Source organism: Tiliqua scincoides, chromosome 4 (genome assembly GCF_035046505.1).
Source record: "Tiliqua scincoides isolate rTilSci1 chromosome 4, rTilSci1.hap2, whole genome shotgun sequence".
NCBI classification, from domain to species: domain Eukaryota; kingdom Metazoa; phylum Chordata; class Lepidosauria; order Squamata; family Scincidae; genus Tiliqua; species Tiliqua scincoides.
Window position 1 is genome coordinate 67365799 of NC_089824.1, and position 19859 is coordinate 67385657.

General features: G+C 42.3%; 1 protein-coding gene across 1 annotated transcript in view; it reads right to left on the reverse strand.

Moving 5' to 3' along the window:
* Positions 1-8129: 8129 nt before the first annotated feature.
* FBXO15 (F-box protein 15) overlaps positions 8130-19859 on the reverse strand; it is a 28694-nt gene continuing 16964 nt past the window's right edge. The window contains exons 7-10 of the mRNA XM_066625062.1: positions 16449-16528; positions 15375-15520; positions 12351-12475; positions 8130-8590 (exon numbers count right to left, since the gene is read on the reverse strand). Of these exons, the coding sequence (XP_066481159.1) occupies positions 8321-8590; positions 12351-12475; positions 15375-15520; positions 16449-16528 (621 nt within the window). The 3' untranslated portion in view covers positions 8130-8320. The remainder of the gene's footprint in view (positions 8591-12350; positions 12476-15374; positions 15521-16448; positions 16529-19859) is intronic.

A 19859-nucleotide genomic window follows, 5' to 3' on the forward strand; every position in this document is an offset into this window, starting at 1 on the left:
GCAGTACATAGTCCAGCACCACAGCTGCATCAGCGGGAGAGGAAAAGGGTAGGATTGGGGCCTAAATTATAATGATCTTCTACAGAAACTGGGGGGGGGGGAACTCCTTAGATTTCAAGATCAATAGATGGTTTTTAAGACAGCCTTTCGGCCAAGGCAAGTCCACTTATTTGTACTAAGACACATCAGTAAGAAGTGCTGTTGGAATTATTTTTTCCCATAAAATAGAAAGTCCTTACATCTCTAACATCTGTCCACCTTTATCCCTAACAGGAGACAGAGGGCTTAATCCTATCCAATTTTTCCAGTGCTGGTGCAGTTGTGCCAGGGGTGTGTGTACTGCATCCAGTGGTGGAGGAGCAGTCACTGGAACCTTCTTAAGTTATGGGAGCATGGAATCCCTTACCACGGGGCTGCACTGTGGCTACACTGGAGCTGGAAAGTTGCATGGGACTGGGGCCAAAGTTTCCCCATTCTGGCAGTCCCTGTAAATCATGGTGCCAGAACAGATCGGTAGGTTTTAAATACTGTGAATTAGGATGAGATGTAGCCTGAGTAATGCAGGTTTGATGTCGTGTGGCATTTGGACAAGTGGATCCTTTCCTAATACAAAGGAAAGAATCATCATTATTCAGGTTGTATGGCCTTGTCATTTTTCAAATGGACTTCACGTTGCAAGCTATCATTTGAACAGCAGAATTTGTCGCTGGTGGCAAGAAAGGGTGAAGTGTTTCATCGCAACCAAAGTATATTCTGCTGAGCACTCCGAGTGTTCACAGAGGGCCTGCTGAGAATCTAAGAAGAAGGCCAAGAGAGGTGATATTACTTCCTTCAGTCATCTCAGAACACTTGCTTCTTGTCTACAAGCAAAGCATAGCATGCTGCTGTTCATCAACCTTATCTGAGAAGTCCTATGAGAGCAATTATAACCATATAGCATCCCGACTGCGACTGGACAGCGCTGATGGCAGCTTTTAATTCTCAGTACCAACAGTGACTTTGCCATGACACTGCAGTAGTGTGGTTTCAACATAGCCTGCTGAAAACCCTGCTTGAACATAATAAGCTTGATAAGATATTTCATTTGCTCTGGCAGAAGCTGCAGATGCAGCCCACTGGGCAAAGTACATTGTCTTGACAGTCAACAGTATAGAGGAAATGAAATAAAGCGTGTGGTCCCTGGGCCTGGGCAAAAAGATGCATTTTGAAATAAGCCAATGATACTGAAACACTCTAGAGCAGTGTTTCTCAACCAGTGGTACTTTCCAAGTTACTCTAGAGCAGTGTTTCTCAATGTTCATCCCCCACTGTACCATTACACATGGTCCACCTATTGGAAATACCACCGGAAGTAAGCGGTGATGATGTCATTGCCATTACTTCCATATTGAGAAGACAGAGGCAATGCAACAGACACCAGTAAGAGACTCACGATGAACTGGAGGGCTTTTTTGAGCATATGAAAAGTGCACTTTTCATATGGACTGGAGTGCATACCAAGCTGAGCCTCCTACTACTTTTTTGAGCATATGAAAAGGGCTTTTTTGTGGGCTTTTTTGAGCATATGAAAAGTGCACTTTTCATATGGACTGGAGTGCATACCAAGCTGCGCCTCCTACTACTGCTTGTCACAAAGTATTGCTCATCTCAGTGCCAGAGGGTAGGGTTCTGTGGGGTTCAATGGTACAAGTACCACTGGTGGTACTTGAGGTGGTGTCTGATGGTACTTGCAGGACCCCACAGAACCCTGCAAGAACTGCATACAACCTACTAAAGCTGTGTAGTGCAGTGTTTCTCAAACTGTGGGTTGGGATGCACTAGGTGGGCCATGAGCCAATTTCTGGTGGGTCCCCATTCATTTCAATATTTTATATTTAATATATTAGACAATGCTACCTGTGTGACTGCATTTGGAGAAATGTCTCAGATCTGTATGTTTAACAAGCTACTATGAAGATGCTTTGAACAATGATAGTCAATGGGACTTACTCCTGGGTAAGTGTGGGTAGGATTGCAGCCTAGGATTGTTAAACATTTCCTGCTTTTTCTGGTCATGACATCACTTCCAGTGGGTCCTGACAGATTCTCATTCTAAAAAGTGGGTCCCAGTGCTAAATGTGTGAGAACCACTGTCCTAGAGCATCTCCAACAGTTGCTTGTTGAGCTTCTGCTTGAAGATCTCCACTGAGGGAGAGTCCACCATGTCCCTTGGCAATCTGTTCCACTGCCGAACTGCCCTTACCCTCAGAAATTTTTTCCTGATGTCCAATCGGAATCTCTTCTCTTTCAGTTTGTATCTGTTGATTCTAGTTCTAGAAACATACAGTTCTGTTGAGAGGGTAGGCTAAGGCAGAGACACCTGAAAGAAAAGGCCAAAGAGTTAACCCAGTCACAGGACCTCCAAGATGGCATATATAGTTAGACTTAAGAAGAAGAAAATGCCACATTGAAATACAGTAGAAGGAGACATGCTGCAAAGTCAGAGTTGATGCTTTGAACGTCAGGGAATCATACTCCATCAATCTGGCCTCCAAAAAATGGATTACCATTTGTTTGGAGGTCAGGCATCAGGTACATGAGCGCTCTGGGAACTACAGTCCAAATGACCTTTCAGTTTGTCATAACAATACCTCAAAGTGACTTTCCTACTTATAAATGGATTGGACTTTTCCCTCAACACTACCTGTGCACAGCTGCTATACAGACACGCTAGGCAAAGGCCACTAGCAGCATTTAGGACTGCAAGAACTTTTATGCTTCTTTTATTGTTTCACTTGCAATTATAAAAAACCTTTGAATATAAGGCACATCTGGCTAATGGCAATCCTAGGATTCGACTGCCAACTGTTTCTGCCATAACTACTAAGCAGTGTCAGTGTAGCAGGTGTTGTAGAGAACACTGAAAGTTACACTAAATCTGCCCAGAGGGCATAGACTGTAACTATATATCACAAACTGGAGCTAAGTCAGCAATCATGGGGAAATAAACTGTTGGGACTCGCACAACCCACAGAGACAATATGACCAAAAACGAAATACATAGATCCATTTGATTAAAAAAAACGAGACTAAGAGGAAAAATCTTTAACCCCCATTCTTAAACTACGATGGGGAAAGAAAGCGGAGAGGTTGAAAGACAGGATGTTTGAGGAAGGGGAGAATGAGTTTAAAGCACAAAACTGATGGACAGTACAGAAGCCCATGATGCAAGAAGTCCTTTCTTACCTCCTGATTCCAAAAAACATGTCAGATACAAGATATTCTCATGTGGGCTGTGAATATCTTGTTGCTGCTTTGTGCCTTTCACTGAGAAAAGGAGCTAGGCGAAGTTACTCAGAAGTGAAGCAAAGGCACTCTTCCCGTGAGCAAAAAGCATTCTCCTTTATTATTGCTTCAAACCTGTAAGAGCTGAATTCTGGGACCTCCGACAAGATCTGGGCGAAAGTCCCAGATGACTGTGCGTGTGTTTTGCAATTCAGCAGAAGTACAAAAAGAGCATTTTCCCTTAATGGGTTATGCTTGCTTGTGCAAGCTCTGTCCACTAGTGCCTAAAAACCTTGTCATCTTATGAAATATTCAGTTCCAATCTTGGGGAAAAAAAGATCAAACCAGATCCAAGACATTCTGTGGGGTCTGTCCATTTCCCTCCTGCTGATAAAATGAAGAGGAAAAATGCACCAAGATACAGGAGGTGGGTCTGGCTGTTCAGTTAGGTATTCTGCGGACAGGAAAAAAAGCCACAGCCTCATTTCCATGCCTTCTTGAATTCAAATATCCTCATCCCCTACTGGAGGTGCCCTCAAGGTTGCTGACCAGCTGTTCCTGCTATCAGGCTGTACCTGTCTGCTTCTAGTGAGCTCATTGTGCAGGTCTTCAGTCAAAACCCATTGAAAGACAATCCCTTCTACTCTTTCAGGGGAATTTCCTTTTCCTCTTTCTGCTCACCTACCACTCTCTGTCCTCCATTTCCTTCCTGGACATTTCCCATCCTCCTTTTTCCCACCATCTGCTTTCCTCAGTTCCAATGTTTCTTTGTGGCTGGTACCAGCTACCCAGCCCTTTCATTAGCTATCAGCTGCACGACCGACAGCATTGCTCTGTCCAGCAGCACTGGATGTTTGCTGATTGCATCATGTCACTCCTGAATTTCTGGGTTGCCAAATTCTAATAAGAGGATGCGCACAGCTTGGCTTTAGAGGCAAAACCTCCTGCCCAGTTTGCCACACACTAAATGGGGAATGGCTGAGTCACCTGTCTGGGCTTCTGGAATTGGAAGGGAAGTTTGCTTCATCTTCTCAGTTTTTTCTTTTTGGCATACATTTAGGGCCCAATCCTAAACTGTGTGCACCAGCTCACCACCAGCATGCACTGTCGCAAACTTGCCATAAGGTACTCTGCCGGTGCTAGCCCAGCAGTGGCTGGCGCTGGACTAGCACCAGAGCTACTCTACTTTGGGTAGAAGGCTGGATCCAGCACATGGGCTATAAATGATTCTGAACTAGATGGTCAGTATAAGGCAGCTTCTTATGTCCTAGAATTTATCAGTCCCATGAACCTCAACAGGATCACAGCATTGGGGAGAGGTCACATGGAGAAGGTAGCAAGTCTCCCACCACTGTCTTCCTTATGGCCTCTTTCAGAAATCTAGCAGAGATCATAAATCTCCACGCACTGCTCTCCTAGGATGAGAAAGCACATAAAACAGCTGGTACTGCAAAACCACTCAGCCTAGGAACTTACAGGGCTTATTAAATTTGGTAGCAACCACACCAAAGTTTCCTCTGTGCGTCAACTACGGGTCTCACAGAGTGACCTACCTTAGTCCCAGTGAGCAGACACATGAGAAACAGCAGAAGGGCATATGCCTCATTCATGCATCCCAAATTCTCACAGATCTGTCTGGAGGTATGTAATTAACTGGAACTATCAATAGTCATAGCAGATTCAAAAGAGTAAGAAGTATTTCCACAATGAACTCTCACTCCCACTCCACAAATTGTAATAGTTCAAACAATAAACACATTAGTTACATTTGGCAGCAGAACAACCTTCTCACACTCCAAGTATTGCATGGCAAATTTCTACTCTTTGAAACAATTTAGCATTAATTCTTGTGCAGTGTGAACTGCAAACCTGTAGTCACTCATTGTCATTGCAGGATATTCCAACACAAAATGGAAAGCAAAAATTATTTATTCCTCAAGTCCTTTATTCATTAAATGACCTCAGTGAAGCAATGAGAAAAGGGAAAAATAATTTTTGCCTCTTTCCTACTGGAGGAAAATTGAAATTATTTTAGAAATGAGGAAAAGTGTAGTCTATTATGTCATTTCAAGATTCAGTGATCCCTTTTCCTGGCAAATGAAGCTCATTGTGCTAAATGAGTTCTTATTATACAAGTAATAAAAACAAAGCAACTACTGTTTTATTTCCCTATTCCAGGTAAATTATGTTAATAAAAAATACAGTAGTAAGCTTCTTCTACATACAATTTAAGATTCTGCTGCTGACTTTGACTAGTTAGAAACACACATCCAAATTAAGGGTATTCTATTGGCTAATGTAGTTCAAATCACTGCAGCTACAGATTTATAATACACTCGAGCCTATATTTATACCTTCATCTACACAGAATGTTGACACCTCAATCCTATCCCCTGCCACTCCACAGCATATATAGGTGATGCAGCACACTGCATGCTATGGTGGGGAGGGGGAATCAGATGGCCAGTCACAGGAAAGTAAAAACTTACTTGCCTCCCAGTAGGTCGCATGATCACCTATGGGCCTTTTCAGTTTCATGCCAGCTATTTTGCTGCCATTAAGTTTAAAAGGAGGGGCTGGGTAGGTTGGAAAATCAGGATAGAATCCAGTGTGCGCTTTTGCAGCTGAGATCCACTCCTTCCAGCCTGCCGCCTTCTCAACTCCCTGCCCTGAACCTCCACCTTACCTAGTTCAGTGAGGACCATGCCTGTCAGTGGCAGGCATCCAGAGCTCCTGACTCTTTGCATTGGCAGTCCAAAGCTCCCAACAGCAGCACACCATTTATGGCACCACCACTGCACTTACAGCAGCAGAACGTGAGTTTGGCTGACCACAGGATTGGGGCATATATAAACCAAATCTTGGTAGATGATAAGCAAGATAAATCCATCAAAGGATAACCATGCTTTGGGTACGGATACCTTTTTCAAGACCAAAGTGTAATTTCATAACAGAACTGGCTCTGAAAGTACATGGATTTGAAGCAGAAAGGGAAAAAAAAATCCCTAAACACTGCATTTATGCTAGTGACCCTCCTGGCAAACCAATATTCATCTCAGCTGTGACTGTCCAGTGGGGAAGTCACACTCAGTTTAAGTGCAACACTGGGCATGTGAGAAAAACATACTAGTACTCTTGTACCATTCCACATGACCAGCATCTTGTTTAAACTGTATCACCTTACCCGATTTATTTAGTGATGAGTCATTTCAATGCCACAAATCTGCAGCACACATGCATGCCATACTGATTTGCAGCAGAGTTTTTCTTACCCATCTAGTATCATTTTTAAACTAGGCTTCTGTACAAGTGAGTCCCATTCCGCCCTCCCTTATCAGTCTAGCTGAGACAAGGTGCCCTTTAACTTCTCCCCAATCTGGCCATTCTGCTCCATTAACAACCAAACTACAAGATTGCCTCAGATGGAGACAGTAAGTCCCTCCTCATCAGCTCAGCTAGGTCCAGTTGCTATTTGACCATGGTGTTTAAATGCTGTTTATTTTCTCTTTCTTCCCAAGCACTTTTCCAACTGCAAGTCATTATTTTAACACTATGAACTGCCTATTGCACTGGCAGAAAGGCAATTTATATATAAAAGAAATATTGTCAGCCTAATTTTTACTTCCATACAGTGAGAAGAGTGATCTTCCTAACAAAACTGTTTTGAATAACAAATCAGTTAAGACTATAAAGCATTTTCTGATTAAAAGTACCTTCCATGAACACCTGTTGGTTGGACACAGTTCTATTCAGCTGATACAAATAAGTTTACTATAGTGCAGGATAGGAGTGGCAAACCTGACACACATGCCGAAGGGGCATGCAAAAAATTTTGTTGGCACGCAGCATGCAGTGACCCCTTGATTTTTTAAGCCCTACCTACAATAAATAAATACATATCATTACTGTCAAAAGAAGCAGTAAACTGGTGCCTAAATAGACTTCTTTAAGAATGTTTTCAAGCATTTTGCTTTCTTCATAAAACAATTTGTAAGATAAAAATATAAAATGATCTGCTGCTCAAAATTCCCATGGGCATTGCAAGATAATTTTTGTCAGATGTATTGTATTGGCAACCTTCAGTCTCGAAAGACTATGGTATCGCGCTCTGAAAGGTGGTTCTGGCACAGCGTCTAGTGTGGCTGAAAAGGCAAATCCGGGAGTGACAATCCCTTCCACACCGGGAGCAAGTGCAGTCTGTCCCTGGTCTGTCTCCCTGGCTATGGGCCTTCCTTCTTTGCCTCTTTGCCTCAGACTGTTGGCAAAGTGTCTCTTCAAACTGGGAAAGGCCATGCTGCACAGCCTGCCTCCAAGCGGGCCGTTCAAAGGCCAGGGTTTCCCACTTGTTGAGGTCCATCCCTAAGGCCTTCAGATCCCTCTTGCAGATGTCCTTGTATCGCAGCTGTGGTCTACCTGTAGGGCGCTTTCCTTGCATGAGTTCTCCATAGAGGAGATCCTTTGGGATCCGGCCATCATCCATTCTCACGATATGACCGAGCCAACACAGGCGTCTCTGTTTCAGCAGTGCATACATGCTAGGGATTCCAGCACGTTCCAGGACTGTGTTGTTTGGAACTTTGTCCTGCCAGGTGATGCCGAGAATGCGCCGGAGGCAGCGCATGTGGAAAGCGTTCAGTTTTCTCTCCTGTTGTGAGCGGAGAGTCCATGACCCGCTGCAGTACAGAAGTGTACTCAGGACGCAAGCTCTGTAGACCTGGATCTTGGTATGTTCTGTCAGCTTCTTGTTGGACCAGACTCTCTTTGTCAGGTGATCAGCACCAATTTGGGCACACGCTCTCAAAAATGTTCACCACCACAATGTAGGACAATGTATAGTGATAAGGCCAAATATTTGCAGTAATAAATGCAGTTCTTTGAAAACATTTATTTTACATTACAGTACCAAAACAGAAAATTACCCTCAAAATAACTGTTTTTAGTTCACAGATAACCAATACAAAATGTTTTTGCAAAATCTGAATTATAGGGCTTTCTTTTTTAACTAACAAGTATACCAAAAGAATTACCATCAAGAAAAACAACACTTCTCAGTAAGTTAATAGTTTGTGCCAAACCAGTTATTCACTTTTCGAGTGCTCAAATAAAGGACCAGATTGACTATAAAGTATTCTTTTGCTTCTTCCATCCATACCAGCTCCATGTATACTTTTCCAGTTGAATCCATATGTTTCAAATAATAGCTGGGTCCCAAATACTGACAGAGATCCTGTGATCTAGAACAGAACACTATGCTGACTGGGGCACTAAAGCACCAAAATGGCTTTTGTGAATCATCCAGAAGAGTCACATCCATAATTAAACAATTCTAGAACAAAAGAGGGGAAAATATATCAATATCCATACTCCGCTTCTCACATATTAACAATAATGATGACTCATGCAAGGCATGTGCTGAAAAGTCCTCATTCTCACCAAACTTAAGCTGTCTTTAGTAGCTATATAGAACAAATAACAGCAAACAATATCAGCTGTGGAAAATGCCCCAACACTACAAACACTAACAGTCCAATTGTATCTAAACTTCCCTGTGCCAATGCAATGGCACTGGCGAAGCTGCATCCTGTGGGGGAATTTAGCAGGCAGAAAATCTCAGGGTAAGGGAATATTTGTTCCTTTGCCCTGGGATAAGCCCCAGACTCCACAATGGGTCAAAACTCAGACCTGCACCAGCGATATCACTGGTGCAAGTCCAAGCTAATCCATGTTGGTGGATCGGGCCCAAGAAGTGGGACAGGATACAGCGCACATCAGCGCTGCTGATTCCACTCCCTGGCCCAATCCACCCATCCCCGTCACAGTTCTCCCCCTTCTACTGTGGTGCTCAGAGTGGAGCTTACCTGCTCTGGCAAATGTTGCTCCATGCACTGGCACCAGCAAAGACCTGGCCTTCTCACTGGCATTTTAAACAGACTTGTTGTTCCAACATGTTTTACAGCATGTTTGCAACAGTCTCTGTTGCAAAGAGGCTAGACAGGATTGTGTCATAATTGTGTCAGGATTGTGTCATGCTGTGCTCCTTCAGCAAAGAGGCTAGATAGGATTGCGTCATAAGAAACAGTAGATTTCCCAAAATCTGAAGAGTATGGTGAGGTTACCATATACCTTCATTAATTACACAGGCCAACACACAATTTGTTGTTTTAAAAGTTGGAGTTATTGGGCAGTTATTGGGTTAAAAGTTGGGCAGGAGGTCTGGTCTAGAGGGTAGAGCCTCCGTTTGCCTGAAGGTAACATCCAAATGTTGCCAGTTTGAGGCAACTGGCACCGTGAACGGCGAGACCGTGAAGCAGCTGACAAGCCTAGCCGAGTTATGCCAAGTTATTCCACCTGCTCTTTGGCCGCTGTCAGCCTGTGTGGGAGGAAAATGGAGGTAAAAATGTGGTACCAGATCATAAAAGATCCATCTGAAATGTTGTGGTTCTTGAAAGACAGAACCTTCTTCAATTGTAAAAATCCCTATTGGGATTTAGTATAGCCTGCCTATGTAAACCGCCTTGAATTAAAGTCTGAGGAGAAATCTGACCAAGAAAGGTGGTATATAAATACCTGTATTATTATTATTATTATCATTGTTCCTGAGTATATTTGGGGTGCCAATTCAAAAAAGGCACCAGTTTTGCCCTATCAAGTCTAGTTTCAGAGATATGGCATAAACCTCATTAGTGAATGGTTCAAGCATCTTCCTCATGAGGAAGCCTATGCCATCGCAATGCATTCTGGGGGAAGCCCAAGAGAAGAAAGGAACCTCTGCACAACCCAGAAGTGGGTTCAGTGTTAAAAACAGCTATACAGGCTGGAAAGCAGCATTGTTTGTTCACAAAAAGGTAGGAGGTCCAATTTTGGTACCTTGTTTGTTTTTAAAGCACTTTAAATGTGAACCTCAGTATCCATGGGAGTTCCAGAACAGAACCCTTGCAAATACCAGGGTCCAACTGTAGCTATTACCAAATATCAGAAGATATTTACATGTTCCTTCCACATATATTTACAGGTTTCATAACCAAATGGATCAAAGGGCCAAGATTCCCACTCAGTATATTTTCAGAGGCCACATTAAAATTTCCACCAAAACAAACAAAAAAATTGATATTGCTGAAGGAACCAGTGGGCACAGTGGCGTAGCTAATGATCGTGTAGCCCAGTGCCAAGCTCAAATTGTTGCCCCTGAAGTGATGTCACCACCGGAAGTGACATCATGCCTGAGTTTTTTAAAAGTGAAAATTGGGGGGAAATCTCCCTCCTCCCCCCAGCAGCCTGCCACCTACTTGCTCTGCTGCCTCCCCCAAGTCAGTGGCATAACTAAGGCATCTATCAGCTACCTGGTGTCAAAGAAGATTTGTAGCCCCTCCCCCCGCCAGACAAAATCAAATTTAATTAAGTAAATAAATAAAAAGTGTGCCCCTGATTGGTTTGAGACATTGTGCTGGGGTGAAGAGGGATGGTTATTCTCCCCTTGCTAAATATAAGAGGGGCACCACTTGAAAAAGTGCCTTTTTATCCAGTTAGCAGGGGTAACTATATATGATACATGGAAATGTGAGCCGACTCATATTATCACCTTCTTGGTTTCATGCTGTATCATGATAACATGTCTTGGCTCTCACAAAAATCAGTCTCATGGGTCAGTTTTGAGTTAAGCAAATCCACTTTTTGTTCCATAAGGCAGTTGTGTTTTCATTTTCTAGTTAATTGGCCATAACTTTTGATAGAATACAGATATTCCAATGCAGTTTGCTTCATTGCATTCAGCATTAAATTACCTTTCCAATGATATATAACATGATAGTATTATTAATACATACCAAGATTTTCACAATTTTGGTCACTAGTGTCAAGCTCAGCTTATTGCCCCCCTAAAGCTTGATGCCCAGTGCAACTGTTACTCCCTGCACCCCCTTAGCTACGCCACTGAGTGGGCAATTTCTAAAAAGCATCCCTTACTACTGAATGCTAGTATCCCACTAAGGCATACCCTGAATCTTCAAATTCTTTCTTTTACCACCACTCCACTCCTAGGCCCAAGTACCATTCCCAACCATGTAATCCTCCAGTTCAACAGCATTGCTTGCCCCATGATTTCTATAACCAAAACTGTTCTACATCACCACACAGTCTGCCAACCAAGCCTCTTTCACCACTGGTCATATATTCCACTTGGAGGGCACTGCCTTAAACTGAATCAAACCACTGGTTCAGTTAGCTTAATAGCTAGTGGCTAGTGAGCTATCCAGGGTTTGAGACAGGACTTTTTACTCTATCGTATTTCAAGTTGCCAAGGGCTGAACCTGGGACCGTTGCATGCAAAAGATATATTCTGTTGCTATGCAATGGTCCCAAAACCTCTCCCCTTTGTTGCAAGTTCCACATTCTTGTATGTTCTATAATTTGCAATACTTTCCTGCCCTATATGCTCCACTCTCCTGGATGAATGTCTGACAGCACTGATCACCTCTTTTGGGTTCAGAAACCAAGAACACCCTTTACCTTCCAAGAAAGGCTGGTCATCAGTGCTGTCAGGACTAATCATCTGTTCAATAGCTTTGCATGTGAAATGCAGAACTATAGATCATATAAAATAAAATCTATTCTTAGATAAATGTCACAAAACTAGTAAGAAAACTATGGAAGTTAATCTGCTCAGAACTTGAATTCGTAGGATAAGTCAAAGTTCCATCAACTTAAAAAGACATAGAACTTTGATGACTAAGACTAACTTTGATGACAAATCCTATCCAACTTTCCAGTCCTGAGGTAGTCATGCCAATGGAGTGTGTGCTTTTTCTTGTGGTGGGAGAGTAGTTATGAAGGCTTCCACAATGTAAGGGAACAATGTTCCCTTGGCTAGGGGCTTCATAGCAGCTACACTAGCACTGGAAAGTTGGATAGGATTGGGCCCTTACATGACAAATTCAAGATGCCAGTCAATATCAGAACTATTTAAAATCCTCATTTAAAATGAACCAATAAAAGCTTTTATTCTTACTTTTGTCAATTCATTCAATAATTCTGTTTAACATACTATTGTTCAAACTGACTTTCAAGAAAACAGCTTTATTGCAGTTTACCTGAATACTGCCTTCAAAGGCATCTGTCCTCCAAGAGAAACCAACTGTTCCAACAAGAGGTAGATGTTGGGAATTATTTTTGTAACTTATCACGGTAAACCTCAGGTATCCATTTCTAACATAATCTGTAACAATCAAGAAAGACCTTAGAGTTGCATCATATTAGAATGAATAGAGACAGCAGTCTTTGGAACATTCCTCTTTCTCAATACTGAATAAGAGTTATGCCATCAATGAATGCAATATTACACCACAGCAAAGGTAACTGTAATAACCCTGCATATTACATGGACAGCATACAAAGAATACAAGTGTGAAATAGAAGATATTATTAATAACTGTATACTCGAGTTCAGTGGTTCTCAAACTCCCAGGGTAAGTTGTTGTGGAGGGGGGGAAGGGAACAACATTATCACCAGGATTATGCTGCAAGCCTTGTGGAACAAAGAAAGGCTTTGTGCACTTACCTACAGCCAGCTCCAGCCTTCGGGGGGGAGGGGGGTCCGGTGAGCCTGCAGAGCCCTCTGAAGGGCTCCTCAAACCTCCAAACACATGAAAAAGGTAAAAAAAAAAAAGGCCACTTCCGATTTCACGACAAAAGAAAGAAGTGGACTTTTAAAAAAAACTTTTTCAGATGTTTGGAGGTAATGATTTCTAGTGCTGAATGTGTAACAGTTCTTACCTGTTCAAGTTGACAGTCTTGTAAGTGTAAAGGAAGGGGGAGGAAAGATAGCCAAGAACCAACGGAATATAAGCAAAACTAGTTGCTAGGCAGAATAGGAACATCTCACTTCATAGTGCAAAAATTTCTTAGGAAGAAAAAGCCACATATGAAGGGCAAAGAATTAACGTATGTAAACTAGTGTAGTCCCAAGATATAATAAGGTTTGATCAAAACAGATCAAATAAAAAACGAATTAAATCTACACTCCACAGAAATTTGTCCCCAAGGACATCATCTCCTGCAGTCAGCCTTTGGAATCTCTCCGATATCAAACAGGGTTCCTCTCCCCCCCCCCCTTTTTTGAGATAGATACTTGGCTGGCTTTCGGACCCGCAAACCATTCATTTTTTTAAAGCTGTCTGTTAGGTGTATCTTAGCACTGGCCCTCTGAAAGACAAAGGCTCCTGCTCAAAATATAAAAGTCAGCACTGTCAGTGGTTGGGAGATGTATTCAGTGTGCCTGTTTAACCCATTTCTGCCCAGCCCACAGGTGAACACATTGCCCAGCCCACAGGTGTACACATTGCGTATATGCAATGTTGGGCAGAAATGGCTTAAATTACAAAAGGGTAAGCACAGGCTGGTCTTCTGCCTTACTTAATACACAAAATTAAACTAATTATACCTGGAAGATCCACTTTCACACCACCACAGACCCTAAGATCAGCTATATTTCACAGCACTCTACGTTAGGACTGGTGCGCAAAAGGGAAGAATACAAACACACTCTTATGCACTTTATTATTAGACATAATAACTACCATACTGCCTAGGATTTCATCTCAAATATAATTTGCAGATTTAAGGAAAACAAACAACAACTCAGTAGACCACCAAACTCAGGAATATAATTTGCTAAGCACATCAAACTCTTCAGCTGCCAAATATTTTCCCACAAACTTTTCTGCAGAGTGCAAGACCACTTTCAGCTAACTAAACTGTGAGACCAAGGTCAGGCACATCTTAGCAGGTAACACCATTTCAAGAAGTACAAGAAAACAGGACAAGACAGCAAGCATGAGGACTACAGTGAACACTCCAACATAGAGGCTTTGTGCAATTCTGGAGCAACATCTGAATGCAAAGTTTGATAGTTTTAGTACACCATTATACCATTTTAAACAACAGATCAAAAGGAATTCCTAAACAGATCCTGTGGCAATTCCCTCTCTGGACAAGAATAATTTTTGAGTTTATTTTAATCTAAATCCTCAATCTTGCAGCCTCCAGGAGATAAATGTGTATTTATCATCTTCAAAGCTAGCAGCCAAACACATTTTCTTAGCTGTAATCCTTGATCAGTTTAAAGACCATGTAGCACATTTGCTTTCCAGATAAGGGGCTCAAGCAGAGAGAACAAAGGTCACCAAAACAAAATATTGACATTCAAGGTGAGAGCTAGATCTCTCCCATCATCCTCCTGATTTACACTGTTGTTTCTCCTAAGCCAGGGGTCTCCAAACCCCAGCCCAGGGGCCAGATGCGATCCGTGACAAGCCTCTGGTCCCCTGCAAGCCTCTGGCCCGCTCAACCAAATGTGATCAGAGCTGAGCTCCAGTTGTGTCTGGAGGGTGTTCTGAGGGCGGGGAGGCCATGCACCTCCCCTCAGAATGCCTTCTAAAACATCACTTCATGGTTTTCCTGAAAAACCAGAAGTGATGTTTCTGAGCTGCCTGATGGCCTTAGGCTTTCTAATGTATTTATTTAAATTTTATATTTAAAATGTATTTATTTTTCCGGCCCTTGGCACCTTGCCAGATATTTGATGCGGCCCTCTGGCCTAAAAGTTTAGAGACCCCGTCCTAAGCTAAACCAAATCCTGTTTAAAGGCATACAAGAGACTGTGTAAAATATGGGGGATTCTATCAAGTCCCTTCCTGCTTCCTCCCCAAGATTCTGGCTTCAGGCTGGGAGTCCTTATATCTAGGCCTTCAATAACCCCCTCCCACCATACACACACAGGTCACCCTTTTCCAGGAAGGCCTCCCATATGCACCTGCACTCTTGTCCCATCAGATCAGACCACACAGTCCAAGAGGGAACCTTCATGGCATAGGAGAAGACATGTTTTTGTTATGGTTGTTATATGCTTACAAAAAACAAGGTGTCTCCACGCAGTGCCCCCTTTGTGGGGGTTCAGTACTATACTGAAATGCAGAATATCATCATACTGAAATTGTTAACTTTTATATAGTGGGAGATTCAGATTAACTACAATTCATGATTATTCATCTGGAAATGCAATATTAAAAATACAGAAAGAGAGCCCATTACAAGTAGATAAGCAATCCAAATATTACCTTTTCTACAAAACAAGTTGCGAAATGTGCCACACATGTAAGTGTTCCCTCTGCTGTGCATGTCGATGTGCAGCTGATAGCCATGCATACCATATTCTGGGTCAATATCATCAAAGATAGCCATATCTGGAGCCGCAGTATGCTTCCTGAAAAAGAAAAACTGGAGAGATACTAGACCGGGTTTACCGAAGCATGTCTAGCAACTTCAAATTTAATTTTACTTAAGTATTTCAGGAGACAACAATATCCACCATTATCAGACCCAACTGCCTGCAACTCAAACATCTCAACTCAATATTGCCTCGCCTACTCAGAAGTAAAGTGCATTATAGTCACTAGGGCTTACTCCCGGGTAATTGGATAGGACTGTAGCCTTTACAAGTGATCTGTAAAGCCTTTACAAATGATCATGGCCAACTGCCATGGTTAAAACATAAGTATAAATAACATGTTTTGGTTGTTTGAATCTTGGACTGTTATCTTTATTTGTTGTATTCAATATATTTGTCCAATATTTGTTATAATTGTTATATATTATATTTGTTATCTACAGTACATTCCTGTTATCCTGATTTATTTGTAAAACCTTATCTCTTGAGATACTGTCCTCAAAACACAAAAGACATTAGGGATGCAGTTCTTCTACTTAGCTGTCTCAGTTTTTTCTAGGAAATTCAGTACAGTTGTTTGATCACGCTTGTTGTCTTCAACTCCAGTGCATACTAAACTAAGATAGACAGCTTATTCTCCATCCGAGGGGGAAAAATGCTTCTAGACACTGCAAAACTAAGTATAAAACCAAACTATAATCTTGCAGTTATATTTCACCCTTTCAGACAGGTTTAAATTTTAAATAAATGACTGATTTTGAACAAGTAATCTAACAGGAAGTGTTGTACCATAAAACTCTCTCCCATGTGTTGCATACCAACTATTTCAAATGCTGCCTAACAAGTCCCAATCTGGTTTAAAAAAAAAAAAAAAACTATACTTCTCAGTTCTGCATCCCTTCTAAGTACTGAAGCCCGACAAGGTTACTCTGAGCATCCACAGACAATGAAAATCAGTACTTACGTTGTTGCAGAGCCAAGGGTGCTTCTTTCAATGAGCTGATGGTAATGAAGACTTGCCATAACAAAAGCAATTCCACTTTCCTAAAAAGTTAATTACAGAGAACATATTTTTCAGCATGAAGTATTCAATTTTCTCCAAGTCTTTGAGGAATAAAATATAGTTAAGTCCACAGAAAGGACTCTTCTTGTTCCAGGATTATAACAAGGCATCATTGGTGTTTTAATATACTACTTTTATGAGTTAAGCAGCAAGCAGACCACAATTCACATGCCTATTATTGTACATACTGTCTTAGCAAACAAACCAACATTTTGGCACTTGTACAGCACTAGAAAGTCATATCAACAAGGGACCCCTATGCAAGATTATAAGCAACAATCTTCTGTTGAACTAGCTGCCACAAACTAAAATTAGAAGTGACAAAATTACTCTTTATATGAAATAAATGGAAACAGCCAACCTGCAATAGGGTTTGACAATATGTAATCTCAGTTAATACATCTATTCAGCAGTATGCTACCATGGGAAAGAAACTCTAAGAAGGTTAAGGCTGCAATTCTATGTATACCTTCCTGAGAGCAAGCCCCACTGAAAATAATGGGTCTTACTTCTCAGGAAACATGTATGGGATTCTGCTGTAAATGGCTTTGTTTTACCCAAATACAGAGTACACAGTACAAGAGTTTGTGTAATGGAAAACAGATACAGCTGGACCCTTGTTATCTATGAGGGTTCAGTTCCTGGACCCCACATAGATACCGAATTCCGCACGATATCAAATCATGTGATTTCGGGGTACACTGAGCAAGAGCATTGCTCCGGTCACATTCAGAGCTGTTCTGAGCAGTGGCATAGCTAGGTCACTTGACACCGAGGGTCCATAAATTTTTGTCACCCCCCTATATGACTTAATTAATTAATTTTTCACATTTTTATACCACTCTTCTAAAGAGCTCATGGTGGTGTGAATGGTTCCTCCCCTTATTTTGTCCTCACAACAATCCTGTGAGGTAGGTGAGACTAAGAGATAGTAAAAGTCATGACATGAAATGAATAATAATAATAATGGCCAGAAAAAAAATGCAGTGAATATTTCCCCACAAGCAATGGATGAAATTCTGCATCAAATGGTATATAATATGATGGTATTATTCCTAAAAGCCACGATTTCCACAATTTTGGTCACTAGGGTGTCACCCCCCCCCCGAAGTCTCACTGGTCCTTTTTGAGTTAAGGCAATGGTTCTCTAGCTTTTAGCACCAGGATCCACTTTCTAGAATGCCAATCTGACAGGAACGCACTGAAAGTGATGTCATGGCTGGAAGTGACAGCATCAAGCAAATTAAAATAAATAATTATAAATAAATACATTAAAGAAAAGCAAACAATTAAAGGGAAAGCCAGCCCTGTTCCACCAAGTGAATTTTCTCTGTTGCCTCCAATGACACCCCCACCCCCCGCACACACACACACACACACATTAGTGAGAATTTCAGCCCTACGCAGTGCCCAGTTCATTTTAACTTTTGTTTAACAATCTCGCTGTCAGGATCCACCTAGCTTTGCAAGTCTCAAAAAGAAAAAAATTTCACTTTATCAGCTGAAGCCTCTGTTTTTATCCTTTTTAGTGGGGGGGCTGCCTTCTGGAGCATTTGTTGAGCTCCACATTCATCAGATCGGGACCATTCTGGTGGCCTTGCTTTTCCCTTTGTCTGACCTGACCAAGAAGCAAGACATGTTTCCTTACTCGCGAGTAATCGCGACGTATGGCTGTTTCGCTTCCCAAAGGGTTAATACAATCATCGGCTTGGAGGGAGGGACTTCCTTATCAGGTGTTTTTTGGGGAGCTGCTTTAATTGGATTGGGACCATTCTGGTGTCGTTGGATTCCTCTCAGCCTGCCTTTTCCGACAGACTAAGGCAAGTTCGCCTACTCATAAGTAAACGCGCGATAGGGCTCAGTTTCACTTTCCATAGGACTCCATGCTTTTTTGTTTTCCGGTTTTTTGGTCATAACTTTTGATAGAAGGGATATTTCACTTTGGTTTTTTCATTACATTCTGTTAGAAATTCTGCATCCAACGGTATATAGCATGATCCTAACCGCTGTGATTTTACTATTTTGGTCACTTGGGGTGTCACCTCCCACAAATTTGGTACCTGGGGCAGACTGCCCCCCACCGCTCACTAGCTACACCACTGGTTCTGAGGCCCGTGGAGGCTGCGCGCAGTCTCCACGGGTCTCAGAAAGAACCCCCGAAAGCATCAGAAACAGTAACTTGAAGTAGCCTTCCAACACTTTTGGACTTCTGAAGGTCTTAGAAAGGGCACTTCCAATTTTCAGCCACAAACCAGAAGTGCTCTTATAGGACCTTTGGAGGCCATTCTGAGGCTGTGCGCAGCCTCCACAGACCTCAGAAGGGCCTCCGAAGACTTCAGGTTGGGCCAAATGTGGCTCAACTGGGGTCTGGAGGACCCACATTGAGCCAAATTCACAAATCAAAAATAAGTGGATAAGTAGGCTCAACCTGTATATGCTTGCCATTATATTCCAAGTGCTCCCTCAAACAATCCCAGTACCAAAAACTTCATTAGCGGAAGCATCAACATGATGGTACAATGTGCAAATGAAAGTTTTTATCATCTGTGCAATGACAAAGGGATAGAGAAGCATAGGCAGCAATTAACATGAATGACATCAATCCATATAACCTCCTAACATATGATCAATTGCCTGGGAAAAAAAATAGTTGTCTTCCTTATTTTTTTCTACAGTAAGTACTACCTATATGAGATATCTCAGCTGACAGCACTGTGAAACTGTGTTGCATTTTGTGTCAATTAGGCTCCAATCCTATGCAAGCTCCCCACTGGTAGTGCAACTCCTGCACTGGTAATGATTGCTATAAAGCTGTCACAGCATCAATCATAAAAGGTGCTCTGACAGTGTGCCACTAGCAAGGCCTTGACTTCCTATAAGGTCCAGCACTTCTCCTGTTGCTCAACGGAGCAGGTGAATCAGTGGGAAGGGTGGGGAGGGTGGATTGGGCCCTGGAAGGAATGGGAGTGCCACTGTCAATATCCTATCCCACTTCCTGGACCCGATCCCACAGCAAGGGTCCATGTGAGCCTGCACCAGCTATTTAGCTACTGCAGGTCTGAGTAGTCACACTGCACCACGAAGGTTTACCTCCAGTTAAGGAAACAAATGTTCACTTTTCCAGTGGAGACCTCTGTAACTGCCCCCACCACCACCACAGGATGCAGCAGCTGCCATTTTGGCGTTAGTGCATCAGTGGGGGGGGGGGGGAATGGATACTACTGGGTTGTTAGAATGTCACTTGCTCCAGTATGAGAGACAGAGCAGGTGTGAGTTGTTCGGGTGTCATCTATCGAGTCCCGGAAGAGTCAG